General features: G+C 47.9%; 1 protein-coding gene across 2 annotated transcripts; it reads right to left on the minus strand.

Annotated features, from left to right (window-relative positions):
- On the minus strand, window positions 768-15,617 carry KMO (kynurenine 3-monooxygenase). Of its 2 annotated transcripts, XM_021398753.1 has the most exons (16): window positions 15,496-15,617; window positions 11,866-14,778; window positions 10,323-10,392; window positions 8,291-8,388; window positions 6,951-7,040; window positions 6,363-6,411; window positions 5,374-5,461; window positions 4,557-4,722; window positions 4,018-4,089; window positions 3,410-3,531; window positions 2,376-2,523; window positions 2,045-2,102; window positions 1,883-1,965; window positions 1,702-1,803; window positions 1,565-1,624; window positions 768-1,476 (listed from the first exon to the last, which is right to left on the minus strand). In XM_021398753.1, the coding sequence occupies exons 2-16, from the start codon at window positions 11,923-11,925 to the stop codon at window positions 1,303-1,305; spliced, it is 1,440 nt and encodes a 479-aa protein (XP_021254428.1). In that variant the 5' UTR covers window positions 11,926-14,778; window positions 15,496-15,617; the 3' UTR covers window positions 768-1,302. The 2 variants fall into 2 exon arrangements, with proteins under 2 accessions (XP_021254428.1, XP_021254427.1); XM_021398752.1 differs by lacking the exon at window positions 11,866-14,778 and having other exon boundaries at window positions 1,303-1,476; window positions 1,702-1,824; window positions 15,496-15,615.

The following is a 15,700-nucleotide window of genomic DNA, read 5'->3' on the forward strand; positions in this document are numbered from 1 at the left end:
TGCAGTACAAACACAAATGCGTACATGCTTAGCAGGATGATTAGAGAAACTGAATGAAGGATGCAAGCATAGGGATCCAGATTGATTCAAAAATAAGTGTGACCAGTAATTGCATTAGACAGAAGTATGTGCTAGGGCATGTGCAAAAGCCAAGAAGGAAATTGGTGAGTTGAGAGGATCCTTCAAGGCCCATCAGCCTTGCTTTAGCCCAAAGGCTTGGTGGCAGTGCCTGTGGAGACCAACCTGCAGCAGTTCTTCTCAGGCAGGTGTGAAATAGCCCTTCCTCCAGAGTTCAAGTGGTGACCCAGAATATCTTCTCTTAAAGTTGCCATCAAGAATAAATAAACTCTATTTTCCTTGGCTTGGGGAAAGGAAGCAAGTTGATTTTCAACTAAGAACCTTCCCAACACTGTTTCAAAATCACAAATAGCTCATGTTCCCAAGTTCAGCTGACTTTTGCACGTGTAAACAGAGCACACCTTTGGAGCATGCTACCCAACACATGCACATGAGCTGGTGTACACCCACACCTACAAGTTGAGACACAGTACTCTTTTCAGTGGCTTGGGGACCTCTCCTTGTGAGAGGCACTGGAGGTAAGAAAGTCAGGATGCAGGTGCTTACTTGCATAGTACCCAGGGCAGCAAGGAGTTACAATAAATGTGTCATGATGGAAAAAATAAATAAATAAAAATAAGGGGGGAGGGGATATAAGTTTCACGTATAATTTTCAAAGAAATTGTAGGAAAAAAAGTATTTTCTCAAACTACGTGATATCTTTTGATTTATTTAGTCAGAAATATCAACATTGAGACAGGGATATGTTTCTTCAACAGATATATGTTACTAAGCTGCTTCATAAGGAGAAATTTAAGAGGAGGAACCAGCAAAGACAATCTGCTTCCAAAGTCATATGAGGAGGATAAAAGTTGGGAGGGACTGGATTCTGATAAGAGCAGAATTCAGCCATACTGGCGCAGTGCCAGTATGGACTGAGAAGCCCCAAGTGAACCCAACAGACTTGCTGGCTGGAGGCTGCACATTCTCCCCATTACGGTACATAAAACTTGTGCCCAGCCCATGACATGCAGCATCACACAAGGCACAAAGCAGCTTAGGCAGAGATGCATATAAGCCCCTGCAGAGGCTTGACAGACCCTCTGTGCACCAGTGAGTTCCTCTCACCCAGGACAGGGGACAGAAGGGCTGCAGGAGCTGCCAACCACATCTCAACAGAGAAAAAAGTCACCACGCTGGGCCAACAGCCTGTGCCTTCACTTTCATTGCCTCCAGAACCTTCTGTTACATTTGAGCCACTTGAGTGCTGAAGGGAAAATTTCCAGTGTTCCTGATGTAATGGCACCAGCCCCACAAGTTTGGTATGAAGAAGTACCAGTCCCATGTCAATCTCTTCACAAGCAGGTAGGTGACACCTAGTCCTGCTGCTCCCATAATGAAGAGCCCTCGATTAATTATCTGCAAGTGCAAAGAGAAACTGCAGCATTGTCAGGAGCTTGCAGCACAAAGCAGTGCTGTTGTGCGGGATGTGGAGCTCTCAGCTTACCTTTTCCTGCCATTTCCAGCGCTGAAGCGCCTCGTGGTAGCGAATTCTGCTGAATGTCACCTGGGGAGATTGCATGAGCAGGTGGGGGAGCAGCTCATGGTGGGCTAGAACCATGGGGAATGAAGCTCCAGCCTTACCATTGTGTACAGTGGGATGATGGTAGAAGGCATGAGGGTGTGGAGGAGGTTGTCGATCTGCTTCCGGAAAATAAACCATGTTGAATTGACGTGCTCTCGCATCTGCAACACAGAAATCATCCCCTGCCAGAAGTAGACAGGACGCTGCTGCACAGACAGCCCCTCATGTGCCAGCACTCACCTCTACATAGTTGTACATAGCTAAATCTGAGATGGCATGGTCATCGGGCACCCTCAGCCTGGAGAACTCAGGGAGGCAGGCACCTGGGGAAAGAAAGTAGCAGGTCACAGGCAGCTCCCCAGCAGGGCCTCCAGCTTCTGAGGGCTGGGCCATGCCACTCACCCAGGTTGTTGTGGAACTGGTCCATTAATTCATCAAAGACCAAGCAATCCTCAAAGCCCTGGGGGGAAGATTGGAGGGTAAATAGGCAGCAGGAGTCACATATTCACAAGAAATGCCCTCAAGGATGCTGAGATAATGTAGCTGTTAGCACCCACGGTGTCCCATGTCCCATGGAGCACAGCTTCAGAGCAGGAGGCCTCCAAGTCCCCACTGCCAGGGATCTTGTGGGGCAATGGTAGGAGGTGGCATTTCCAGCACCGTGGGGCTCCCACTGGGACGCTCATCCCCAAATAGTGGAGACTGAATGACACAGGGCAAGCTGTGAACTTACTGCGTTCATGCCCTGTCCGTAGAAAGGCACAACAGCATGAGCAGCATCTCCCATCAGCACACATCGGGAAGAGAGGTGGTAGGAGGAGCACTTCACAGATATCATGGCCTGGGCTGGCAGCAAAAAGTAATCGTGCTTCAGCTCTCGCCTTCAGGCAAAACAAGAGATACTTCATTTGAAGGGACGACAAGAGACAGTAAGAGCAAACCATGCCAAATCCAAGCTTAGGAAGCCAGGATCATGGCACTGTTTGCCCCAGGATGCAAAAATCACACCTGTTCAGTAGGATATTTGTGCTGGAAAAACATGAAAGAGCAAATACCTATTTCATTAACTTCCCACTGTACTTCAAACAAGTGTGCCATAGGTACACGGAGGGAATGCAGATGACTTCTCTTCCTACAGATGTAGCACAGCATGTTGAGACCAGCCTTGCTCAGGGTCCGACTGATACTGTGCACCCTTCACCCTACCATGGGCAGGGTTGCCAACCACTTTACTAGGTGTCAGATCAGGTTGCCTATGGCCCCATCCAGCCTGGCCTTGAACAGCTCCAGGAATTGGACAAAACACAGCTCTCACCTCAATTCTAGTGCATCCACATTTCCAACTCAGCCCTAACAACAGAACTATGGCTTATGAACCCCTAATCCATCTCCTGACTTCAAAAACCTCAACAGCAATACGAAGGCAGTGGGAGGTGACCTATGTTTTGCTCCCCACAGTGGCAGGACCTGGGCTGTGCCTTCAAGGTACAGAATAGTGTTGGAGTGCAACTTAATCAGAGACCACTGCAGGATGGGTTGTATCTTGCTGCCAAGTCTGTTACCCCACTGGAGAAGCAATGCAGACCCCAGTGCCTTTGGTCCCTCTCTCTTACAGGCCATAAAGAGCCAACTAGCAGTGTGCAAAGGCAGCTGGACTGACAGCTTAAGGGGAGTCTGGGTCACAGGGAGACCTCGTGGGGGACCAGCATGTTCCCCAGCATGGTGCCACCATATTGAGGAGCAAGAAGGGGCACTGGGGATACTTACTCTCCGATGAGGGGGATGGAGTCTGGGAAGTAGGTCTGGAAAAAATCCAGTACTTTCTCGCCAGTCGTTAGCTTCTCAAATTCCTCGAAGGGCATGAAGAGAGTGCAGGTGAAGGACTTGTCCTGTCAGCCAGGGAGAAAGTTTAGGAAGAATTCCAGAGGCCATGAAAAGCACTTGACATGTGGATCAGCAGCTTAATGCCCAGCCTGCTGGCCATCTGGCCATTGCAGTGATACTCCTGTGTAGTGGGCTTCAGCATCCAGCCACCCCACGTCCCATGGAGTGCTGTAGCACAGAGCGGAAAGGGGTGGCAGCCAGGTAGGCTGCCTTGGTACTCCCATGTCTGGTTTGTACTCTCAGCCCCAGGTTTCTTGGGGTCTTGGGTGGGTGAGGTGAGAGAGAAGCAGTCTGGGCACTTCCTCAGCTCTGCGGGGCAGGGCTAGCTCTGGAATTGCTGCCCTGTGCCCCTAGGCTGTGCGAACTCCTGGCTCAGGCTGCAGGTCCCTCTGGGCTCCTCTCACAGTCCAAGCTGTGAAGTTGCCATGCCAGCCAGTTCATCCCCACATGCTCCATCCCAGCCCCAAGGGACTATGACCGTGGATTATCACCATATTGGGCAGCGCAATCATCATGAAGGTGTTTCTTGGCCAGATGTGGAGGTAGTTTGGTTCCATGGCAAACTGAAAGAGAAAGAAAATCATCTTGGATCCCTGATCTGTCCCACTTGATTTCTCCAGCCTAGCCTCAAGTTCCCTCCACACCAGGAGACCAGTTCGTCCTGTGTATCACGAGACCTCAGGGCCCCTGGTACTTCAGTGAGAAACAGAGCAAGGGCAAGTGCAGGGCAGATGGGAAAAATCTGCTGGTTTTTGGTTGCAGCTGTCCTCATAGACAAGTTTCCATAACCCCATGACCTCTCAGAGCTAAAATGAACACCGCCACTCCAGAGCAGCCTCTTGGGATTTCACAGCCTGGCACCAAGACATTGGCCCCACTACTGAAAGAAAAACTCTGAAAACAGAGTCTTTCCTAGAAAAGCTTGAATCCCTTGAGAGAGTGGAATGAGAAACAAGTTCCTCAGAGACATCGTAAGAGGTGACAGGGCATCACAAGGAGGCCGTTGCAGACCCGGGTCAGACCCACTTACATCTCCATCCCTGGGAGGGATGGTCAGCTCCATGTAGCCATGAGGGATGTACTCATGGCTGTAGTTGAAGCGCGTTTGCCTCATGAACTGCTTTCTGACTGTCGAGAAGGCTCCATCGCATCCCACGATGAGATCGTAGGTGACTTCCAGGGGCAGCTGGCCAGATCTGAAAGTAGGATGGTCCCTTGGAACAGCGCTGTCATAAATCCCAGGCCAGTTTGGCACCCTAGGACCTGCCTCTTGCAATTTGCTACAAAAATGCCTTGGTCACTGGCAGCCTTATGAATATTCTAGGATATGGGGAGAATGGCTTTCACTGAAAGCTCATCATCAGAATAAGTAATTATTCTGCAGATTGCTAAATGCATAATTCTGCCAGACCTAACCAAGCACTCAGAAGGCACAGTTGTTTTAACGATGCTTTTGTGCAGAGCCTCCATCTCCAGGTAGATGGGGTGGCATGGCCAGAACTCAACACAATTGAAAACCAAGGTCTTTTCCTGCTCTTCCTAGTGAGCAATCTGATCCTGAAAGCCAGCACTTCTAAGACTGGCATGCTTACTTCCTGCACAGGTCAGCAGGCATGTGGCTCACCTATTGCCAGCCTGCTGGGGCTTAAGGAGTTACTTCACCTTTTTCAGCCTCCCTATGAACCTTGCTTTGACATGTTGCTTTCCAAAACTCATGCCAAGTTTTGTCTACCCCACAGTAATACACTAGTTTTGAACAGAGATTGCTCAATTGTTTGAGGTTTTATGAATTATTAAGCAGAAATAACAGAACACAGCACTTTATCCCAGGCTTGTACAGGGGTTACCTTTTTATGATTAACGTCCCCAACTCCGCATTGCACTCTATTAACTTGTGTCCGAAGTACAGTTTAGTGTTGGAGTACTTCTCAGCAGCTGTGAAAAGACAACTACAAGTAGAGGCTTGTGCTGACAAAGAATCCCTGAATTACAGGGACTTTTGCCATCACCACATCAGACTTGTGCCGAGCAATGGCAGGCAAGTAAGGGCACAGTAAGAGAGTATTTCATTAAGTCTGGTTAGCTCGGGGGTTTCTGTACCCACAGAGAGGCCTCAAGGTTGATATCTGAAAATACTTTTGCTGCAGAGAAACAGCACAGGAGGAGAAAGTGAAGCACCAGCCACAGCTACAGCAATGCTAGCCAGCGCAGGTCTGCAATGAGAACGTGGCCATGGAGGCGGACTGTACATTTCTGTAAGCAGAAAGGACTGCACCCAAGACAAGTTTCTCCTTCTGTCAAAAAAACGTTTCCCTGGGTCTATGTCTTGGCTATCCACAAAGGTAGGAATATCATTCTTCTTTCCAAGCTCCTCAAGCGAGTCTGAATTTTCCAAAGCATTCAGCTGGACTTCCTGCATTTAGCAGAGGATTTGTTCTTTCTGCCCATATCACTCCTCTGCAGAGTGGGTAACTACCAGCAGAACAAACAACAGACCTTCACCTCTGTGACCTGGAACACATCTGCCATGTTTCTGTTCATTTCTCAACTACTGTTTGCACTCCTGTGGATGTTGGGAAATGATGCTGAGCACTGGAGACTCAGATAGACAGGACAAGCATAGGATTTCATTTAATGTGCTACTGCTGATTTCTTCTTAATAACACAGCTGGTTTGCATATGCATTTTCTGAGAGCCAGCTTGTGCAGAACTCACAGGCAGAGAGAGCTTGTGGTTCAAAGGCACTCAGCTGAAGTCTATCACTCATCAGTCAAACCTTACATTCTTAGTAAAAAAGGGTATTTAAGCATGCTTTTCTGTTAACAAACATGCTTACCTGTTAACAGCTCTCTGTTTAAGTTTGCTCTGTCCACAGAGAGAATGTACTGCAAAACACAAAAAATGGAGAATTTCTGAAGGCCACTTTGCACAGCAAGGGGAATGCACCACCTCCTCAGAATGTCCCAGTAACAGCTACAGTGAAACCGAGTGGCAGCTTGCAATTCCCTCGCTGCTCACAGCATCATTGAAAAGCATGTGTGCAGGGTGGGTAACCGAAGGAGGAAACCAAAATGAGACTGGCATAGCAGCACTGTGATGACTGTACTCAAGACCAGCTGCAGAGAGGCAGGGGAATCAAGATCTGTGTCTGCCAGTAAATGACAGGTCTCTACAGCATGATTTAGATGCATGGACAGCCACATCAGCCCAAGTGTGGCAGGTTTGATGATGCATAAAGCAAATTCTGTGCATTTTCATAGGCCAAGGAGAAAGGAAATCCTGAGATGAGGGTAACCTCATTTCTTCCAGTATGCTGCTGTATCCACCTTGGAAGATGTACCTGTCTATCACAGAGCTACAGAAATGCTCAGAGATCTCTTGTGCTATACGAAGCACCACAAAAACAGCAGCACATGACCAGTACCTGGTTCTTCTTGCCATAAGGGATAGAGTACTTCTTCCCCAGTGGTGTGTGTATTCTCCGTGCACACATGGGGATGCCTTTGGACACGATCTGGAATAGAAGGGAGGAGAATCCAGTTTTCCCACTGAAGCTGGGCTGCCAAGGGACAAGACACAACCCACCAAATGCCATCATCCAAACACTCCAAACCCTCTGAGCAGAGTGGGACAACCTCTGCTATGCTCTGTCTCTGGCTCTGTGCAACCAGCCACGTTGGTGGAGAAAAGTCTGCAGGGCTGTGGGCCCCACGTCATTACATTTTACTGAAAGCAAATGCTGCGGGATGGGATGGAGGAACGATAGCATCAAATGACACCCGGGTCCTGGGATACGAATTGATGACATAATGTTGGCATGCCAGAGGGGAAAGCATCCCTTTCATCACATCCTTTTGGCACTCCAGCTTTTCTGGGAGGCTGCCCACTTCTGCCCCCTTCACCCTCACCCTGCAGGAGGGAGGACAGGTGGATGCTGGAGGAGTTCCCTTTGCAGGAAAGCCCTTCTGCCATGCACAGAGCCTGGCTGCCTGGAGCAGCTGGCACTCTCTGGCATGGGGAGCAGAAGAGAGGCTGTCCATCACCTGCTGAAGTTAACAGCACTTCAAGCACAGAGACCTCATTTCTATGATGAAAAACTGAATGTGAACCAGCAGTGCATGCTTGCAGCTCGGAAGACCAATGGTATCCTGGGCTCAGTCAGAAGAGGGGTGGCCAGCAGCGCAAGGGAGGTGATTGTCCCCCTCCCCAGTTAGAGTACTGAATCAAAAAGTGGGGCCCCCAGGACAGGAAAGATGTGGAGCTTTTGGAGAGGATCCAGAGGAAGGCCACAAAGATGATCCAAGGGCTGAGGCACCTCTCTTATGAAAATAGGCTCCATTGTTCAGCCTGGAGAAGAGAAGGCTGTGGGCAGACCTCATTGCAGCCTTCCAGTATTTCAAGGGAGTTTAAAAACATGAGAGACATCAACTTTATACATCGGTAGATAGTGATAGGACAAGGGGGGGATGGCTTTAAACTAAAGGAGGAGAGATTTAGATTAGATGTCAGGGGGAAGTTTGTTACTGAGAGAGTGGTGAGGTACTAGAACAGGCTGCCCACAGTGGCTGTGGATGCTCCATCCCTGGAGGTGTTCAAGACCATGCTGGATGGGGCCCTGGGTAACCTGGTCTAGTACTTGATCCAGTGGCTGGCAACTCTGCCCATGGCAGGGGGGTTGGAACTTCATGATCCTTGAGGTCCCTTCCAACCCAAGTCATTCTATAATTCTATGTTTCTATGATTCTACAGAAGAAGTGAGCGTACCTGCTCTTCCAACCCCACAGCCTGCAGGGCCTGGCGTCCTCTGTGTGACAGGGCCAAGTTAATGCTTCTGCCACGGGCAAAGCTGGACGCCCGGATATCTGTGAGGAGAGAGACGCTGGTTGCACAGATCCCTCCAGCATGGGCAGTACTGCCCAAGAATCAGTAGGTGGGTGGTGGTGAGTCTCCTGCCCTCCACCAACCCCCTGCTGAGACAAGCTTGGCAGTGTTTTGCTGAGAAATCTGTTTCTGAGATGTTCCTGCCACATACAGGATGCTGCTTTCTGTGCCATCCACCTACATTTTGCTCAGATTCCCCTGGCCATCCAACCAGCATGTGTTGCAGGGCCTTGTCCCAATCCCAAGACAGGTGCCATCTCAGCAAGATCCACAGACCCCAAGACTGAGCAGAGGGGTAAGGTTCACCTGCCTCAAAGGTAGGTAGGAACACCCACAGTGCTCTCTTGCATGGGCTGGAGGTGTTCTGGCAATGGGAATAGCTTGGTGGTTCAGTAGTAGCAGAAGAGGATGGAGGTGTAGTGCTGCTTCCAGTATTCCAAGGGCAACAAGAATTATCCTTGTAGCAACAGCTGAATGCAGCTTTCTTCAGTTTATTTAACCACAGGCTTTCTGAACACATGAAACTTCTGGCACATACAGCATCCGGCAAAGACCTGGAAGAACCATTTCCTTTTGTTTGAAACTGCAGCCTGCTGTCTTCACTTGAGGCTGGCTGATGCTTCTGCCAGAGGAAGCTGCAAGCAGCTGCTTGTTGCACAGGTCTGCACTATGCTATGCTGTAGGTGCACTTCTTCTGGTTGGATGAGCTGGGACATTTCAGAACATGTCTACACAGCGCTGCAGAAGTGCCCTGCTACTGCTCATTCCTCCAGCACCTGGAATAACTCCTGTTTGCCAGGTCCTCCTTTTGCTACTGCTGGAGCTCAGAGCAGGAAAAGTGCCGCTCACTGTTTCTCCTGTGACCAGGTCTCTAACAACTTCAGCCTGCCCCATATACCAGTTCTTAGCCCACAGACATAGGCAACAGTGAAGAGAATGAAGAAATAATCTGGACAAGGACCACGCTTCTCTGACAGCTTAAGAACTCACTTCCGCAAACACCTTTGGCTAACACATGCTACTTGCTGCTGCAGGCCATGCCAGCACTGTGCCCACTCGCTCTGTGCATCATCTGGGGCCTTTTCAGCATGGTACTCCAGCTTCTGAACATGAGCTGTGATGTTTCAGCTCCTTTGACACTATCTTCTAACTAGCAAATACAAACACTACCACACTGACAGGCAGACAGCTCTGTGCTCTGCAGCAGCCAGATTTCTGTGTTCCAGGGAAGATTACTCTGAGAAATGGAAACACTCTGATGAGTGCCTCTTGTGAGCTGTCATGCTTACTGAAGTGGGTTTTCCTTACTACTAGCTCCTGAACTTGCAGCTTTCTTCCAGTGCTTTGCTGCTATACATCCTTGCAGACAAGGACAATCCTCTTCCTTACCATGGATTCAACACAGCCACTGACAAGACTGCCCTACTGGCTGCAGTTGCTGCCATTGTCACCTGCCACCCCTCCTCAGCTCTAACTATGGTAGCTGGGATCAGGTCAGTGCTTTAAGCCCAAACAGCAGCGCTGCAGCATTAACAGCATTTTTTTCCCAAACTTATGATTCTTAGCTCAATGGCACCATGCCAGCGTTCTTAATGCAGAAACTAAGTTTTGAAAGATGAGAGTTTGAATCAATCTTTCAATCTCTAAGCCAAGGACATAAAAAAAGGGGATCATTTTAGTAGCCAAGGAGAGGGTTCTCTCCACACAAAGCAACACATTTCAAATAAGCTCTTTCCCCCAATACCATAGGAGCTAAAGTCTGCAAGAATGAAGAGTGTTCTGAAAGTGACATCTTCAGATTCTGCTCTCTCTGGTTTCATTGGGTCATGAAGCTCCTAATTTGCTTTTTGAAGAACTGTTACCAGCAAAAGGACACAAATTATTAATCAAGCTGTAATGTTCACGCTGTGCTTACCTTCTCTGGCTTCATAAACATCAACATGGAAACCTCGTCTAGCAAAGAAGCATGCATTTAATGCACCCACCTATAAAAGAAGATGGAAATGACAGATGAAGTTTTAGAGCACTACCAAAATGCTTCTCCTTCCCCTTAGAAAACCACAGGTGAGAGTGCAGCTCAGCAGATGCAGGGTGACTCTTTGACCAAGAGCTGCAGAGGACTTCGTCCTGGAGAGAGGAACTTTGCAGAGCCTCCAAGATTATCATCTCGGAAGTTACTCACCACATCTCATTATATAAAATCATACCAGGTACAGGACTTGTTTACACTCATCAGTAATTCAGCAGAGCTAACCTGTTCAACCACGGGCAGCAGAAGCTGCTACAGGCATGCACCTTGCTCCTCTCCAGACTATAGATATGGCACTAAGGAATATGGTTTAGTGATAGGACTCAATAGGTTGGGATGGCAGCTAGACTTGATGATCTTGAATGTCTTTCCCAACCTAAGTGATTCAACAATTCTGTATTTAACTTCCTCAGTGGAAATCAGGCTGCTGCAGCATTCCCTAGGGAAGGGGGAAAAATATAGCTGCACCTGTGCAGAAGCATGATGTTATCTTAAAAAGGATGGCACACATCCTACTTTTCACATAAATATGTGCCTTCTTTTGTTTTTAATTTCTATCATTAACTGCTGTCAGAATAAGTAGAACCATAGACTCTTATTCTTCCTCTTTTTCCAGCAGCAAGGGGGCCAAGAAGCTAACTGCCAAAACATCAGATGGGAGCTTTTGGAGCTGTCATTTAAAGTCAGACAGCCCTGCAGCCAGCAATGGAAGAAAAGAGGTCCCAAATGAACATGGAAAAAAGAAGGCATTTTCTCAATGGAATGGAAGATCCAGTTACTGGTCTTGCTTAAAATGCCCTGAGAGGGCAGAGTCCAACTTGAGTGTTTTCCCCCCCAAAAAATTACACTACTTTGCAGGAAAGAAAAGAGGAGTATCCAGAAGTGCACCATTTTTCTGTCCTGGTACACATGCAATGCGTGAACAAGGGATGTATTTGGTGGACCTTCAGGTCTCTGCAGTATCTCAGCAGCAAAGCTTTTCCTCAGAGAAGATCCCTTCTCTTGGTACAAAGTCCCAGCTGTGCAAACAAGACCTGCTGCCTCCTGTAGCAGGAATGAAACAAGATGATAATATCTGCCATCTGGCAGAAGAATAATTTTATGAAAAAATAGGGTTAAAAGGAGCATTGAACTCAGGAGAGAAGATACTATTTTGTTAATCTGCAGAGCACATCAGTTAATGAGCTACAAGCAAGCGAGCACTGTACAAAGGGAAAGGCAATGTAGGCAAGTGACTGGGCTTCATTTTCCCTTGCCCACAGCTAGGAAGGCAAGGCATCTGCCTGGCTATGTCTGCAGTGCCCAGAGAAACTCTCTTGCATTGTAGCTTCCTTTCCAGAGACCTACATGTTCAAGAAGTGCAGAGCTGAGCAGGCACCCTACCCCCCACTTCCCAGCAATCAAACAGTAGATAAGCTGCATTTCCTACCAGGCCCCCTCCGACAACAGCAACTTTTTTCGCCTGGACATTGCTGGACTCCATCTCCATGACAGCACACTTTGAGCAGCAGGCAGCCTGGTGTCCTCTCACTGTCACTTTGCTGTGCTCACCAGAAGGAGGGAGCAGGATGTGGGTGGCTGAGTCAGGCCTGGGCTCTTCTTTCCTAGTTAATGTTAAAACTCAGCTCCCACCTCAGGCTGCAAAAGCCTGACTGGCTGGCAGAGGTGCTACCCTGGTATGAATGTGGGCCATTCAGCATAGCCTATTTAGAAAATGGTGAAGCAACTCTGCAATCTTCAGGTGCCTCATGAAAAGCAACCTTCCTGCAGGGAGGAGTTAATTAGGCTGCTTTAGCAGCCTAATTAATTCCTGAATGCCAAACACGGGTCATTCAGGAATATGTATTAACATTTTGCTTGTCCAAAGCAGGGGACAAATGTATTTTCTAATCCAACAGTAAACTTATTCTCTGACCTGAAAAAACCTTAAGGCCATTTTGGAATTCAGTTCTCCACTATTTCAGTAATGCCTAACCTAAAGAGTAGACAGTGAAAATAGAACAATTAACATATAGTAACTACCATTTATTGCAAAATGTGCAGTGCACAGCCCAAAACAACCCATCTGTCTTGAAGGAGCAGGACCAAAAAATCCATACAAGAATGGTGCAACTTTCCATTGCATATTCTGGTGCAGTAAGGGCCAGTTGCTCTCAATGGTACAGGGAGTAAGTGCAGTGCCAGCAAGGTGGGGGCCTTGCAGGACAGAGTCCCAGCCCACAGTGCCCGGCAAAGTAAGCAGGCCAGGCCCAGGGTGGCAGCAAAGGGCCCAGGCTGGAAGACAACTCGGTGCAGATAAGACAAGCCTGAGGTCAGGACCAGGTTCACTGGCATCGGTTAGACACAGAGTCTTAATCACCAGGCACATATATGGCGACAAATCCACCCTAAGTTGTACATGAGCCAGCAATGTGCTCTTGTAGCCTGGAAGGCCAGTGTTTCCTGGCTGCATCAATAAAGGGGCGTAGCAGAGTAAGGGAGGTGATTGTTCCCCTCTATTCTGCCCTCATGAGGCCCCTTCTGCAATACTGCATACAGGTCTGGGGCCCCCATCACAGGAAAAATGCATTGCTGCATTTGCTGGAATGGATCCAGAGGAGGGCCACAAAGATGATGGGAGGGCTGGAGCACCTCTCCTATGAAGAAGGGCTGAGGGAGCAGGATTGCTCAGTGTGGAGGAGAGAAGACTTCAGGGAGACCTGATTGCAGTCTTTCAGTACTTAAAGTGAGCTTATAAATAAGATGGAGAGTAACTTTTTACAGGCTCTGACAGTGACAGGACAAGGGGAAATAGCTTTAAACTAAGAAAGGGGAGATTTAGATTAGATGTTAGGAGGAAATTTTTTACTCAGAAGGCAGTGATGCCCTGGCACTGCTGCCCAGGGAAGCTGTTGGATTCCCCATCCCTAGGGGTGCCAAAGGGCAGGTTGGCTGGGGCTGGTGGCAGCCTGATCTGGTGGGAGGCAACCAGCCCATCGCAGGGGGGATTTGAACTAGATGATCTTTGAGGTCTCTTCCGACCCAAGCCATGCTGTGATTCTATGATTCCGTGTTATGAAGTCAGTATCACAAAAGAGCCACAGGCCCAGTTCAAAGGGACTGCTGCCCACCCTCAAACTCCAGCCCCGGGAGGGGCCCCAGGTGGGGCCAATCAGGCATGTTAAAGCCCATTAATGCACTGGCACTGCATGTAAACTCATCACCACAGAAGATGCTCTGTAGGATTTTTCTGATGTATGCTACAATTATTTGATCCTTGCTAGCTAGTTGACTAACACATACCCACCATAGAAGAGAGACCTAAAAAGCGTTCCCAAGGCAGGATAAGCTCTCCAACACCCTTGTGCCTGCTTGAGTTCCAGCTCCTACAGAATGTAGGTTGTACAGCCCTGTAGATGATGTGTTTCAACATGCTATCATTCCTGCATGCATTAAAGCCCTCCTGGTGCTGAGTTTAAATCACCCTTCTCTGTTTTCAAGTCCCTTTTCAACTCACTCACAGTCTTCATGCAGCAAATGGAAACAGAAGGGGGAGAGGGTAGAATGTGAAGTAAGTTTTGCATAGTAAATAGCAGTAAAATTATTCATTAATTGTTTTCAGAGCACAGACAGCATTAGCTTCCAGCAGTGACAGTTATTATGTTGAAATATCACTCTTAGCACCCTTTAAACACTTGTTCTGTAAGCTTTACAGATTGTTCCACCACTGTGGCTTACCAGTTTAATAACAGTTCTTTAAGGTATGCCAGTTAAGTCTTTGACTCCTAAGGATAACACAGCGTACAGTCACTTTGCTAAAGCTGGTCTTGTAAAACTGCTTGCTTAGCCAGCTGGACCAGGGCTGCACAAGCAGACTTAGCAATGTATTGTAACTTCATCAATATGTTGATTCTCTCTGGGGGGAGGGGCCAGTAATGAATGGAGTACCCAGGAGGTGAATACTGGGTCTGGTCTTCTGTAACACCTTCATTAATGATAGGACGATGGGGTAATTTACCCCCAGTAAATTCACAGAGGATTTAAAATGAGGGACTTGGGAAACATATTGTCAAAGATGGATTTTTTCAGGAATGTCCACAACTGGACTGACTCCTCACAAAGAGCCCCAAGTGCAGTGGAAACTGAGCACTGACACAGGTTGAAAGTTTTTCTTCCAAGATGGTACAGATCAGCTCCTTTCTGTCACGTTTATCTGCTTACTTGCTGAAAACCGTTCTTGGCAAATGGGACTAAACGTCACCTGTCAGGAATTATCTATGCCCGGTGCAATATGTTTTCTTCTGGGTAGCCATTCCAAATAAAATCTAGGTCCCTGGGTTATCTTCCTCAGACTTGGTTCAGACTGCATTGGGGAAAAATATATATATATAACCACGTTCTTTTTAGTTTGGAAGAATATTTCAGTAACCATGGCAACATTTGTCATCCCCAACCTCCTTATTCCTACAGCAGAAAACTCCAGATTAAAAACAGGTGAACATGGGAAGACAATGAGAAGGTGCTACTAATTCATGGTTTTTCCTTTCTCTATTAAACATAACTAGGCTGCTGAGAGCATGTGTCACGGTATTGTCTAAGGGTCTGCGTCCGTGACAAGGGGGGACAGGCCCAAAAGAAAAAAAAACGAGAAAGGAGGAAGGAAAGAAAAAAAAATCGCCGGCGATAAGAGCCAGCCCCCGGGCGGTCCGGCGGCTAAAGCGGCAGAGAAGCCGCGGAGCCGCAACCTGGGAAGAGGGGGACCCGTAGACGGATCTAACACAAAAACAGCGGCACCGATCTGAGGAGGAACAACTAATTTTACTAAATATATCAAAATGAGGCTAGTAGAATTATGATAGAGGGTTTACAGGCTGAAAATCTTACACAGTAAAATGCAGGAGGACCACGTGCTTTCTCCGCCAGGCTGGGAAGAACAAACCCCGCGTCTCCCACGTGGCTTCCCCACCCCCTCTCCCGCAAAGACCCCTGGGGAGTGCACCTCCTCCCCTCCCCCTCAGAGGGCCACACCAAAAAAGGCAGTTTACAGTAACCGGGGAATTAACTCTTTAACTGCCCGTACCTTACATGATGTAATGATGTGGAATACCGACAACAAAAAATCACAAAACCATAACAGCATGGGAAAAATGTTGCTTGTCACTTAATTACAATCTGGGTCTCCTGAGGAGTTCTAAAAGAAAACAAAAAGAACAGGATGACATGGGTTTTAATGCTTAGCAACTGAAAAGTAGTAGGAAAAATCAAAAAGGAAAAAGTTTGATTTA

This window comes from Numida meleagris, chromosome 5, assembly GCF_002078875.1.
Source record: "Numida meleagris isolate 19003 breed g44 Domestic line chromosome 5, NumMel1.0, whole genome shotgun sequence".
NCBI classification, from domain to species: Eukaryota; Metazoa; Chordata; class Aves; order Galliformes; family Numididae; genus Numida; species Numida meleagris.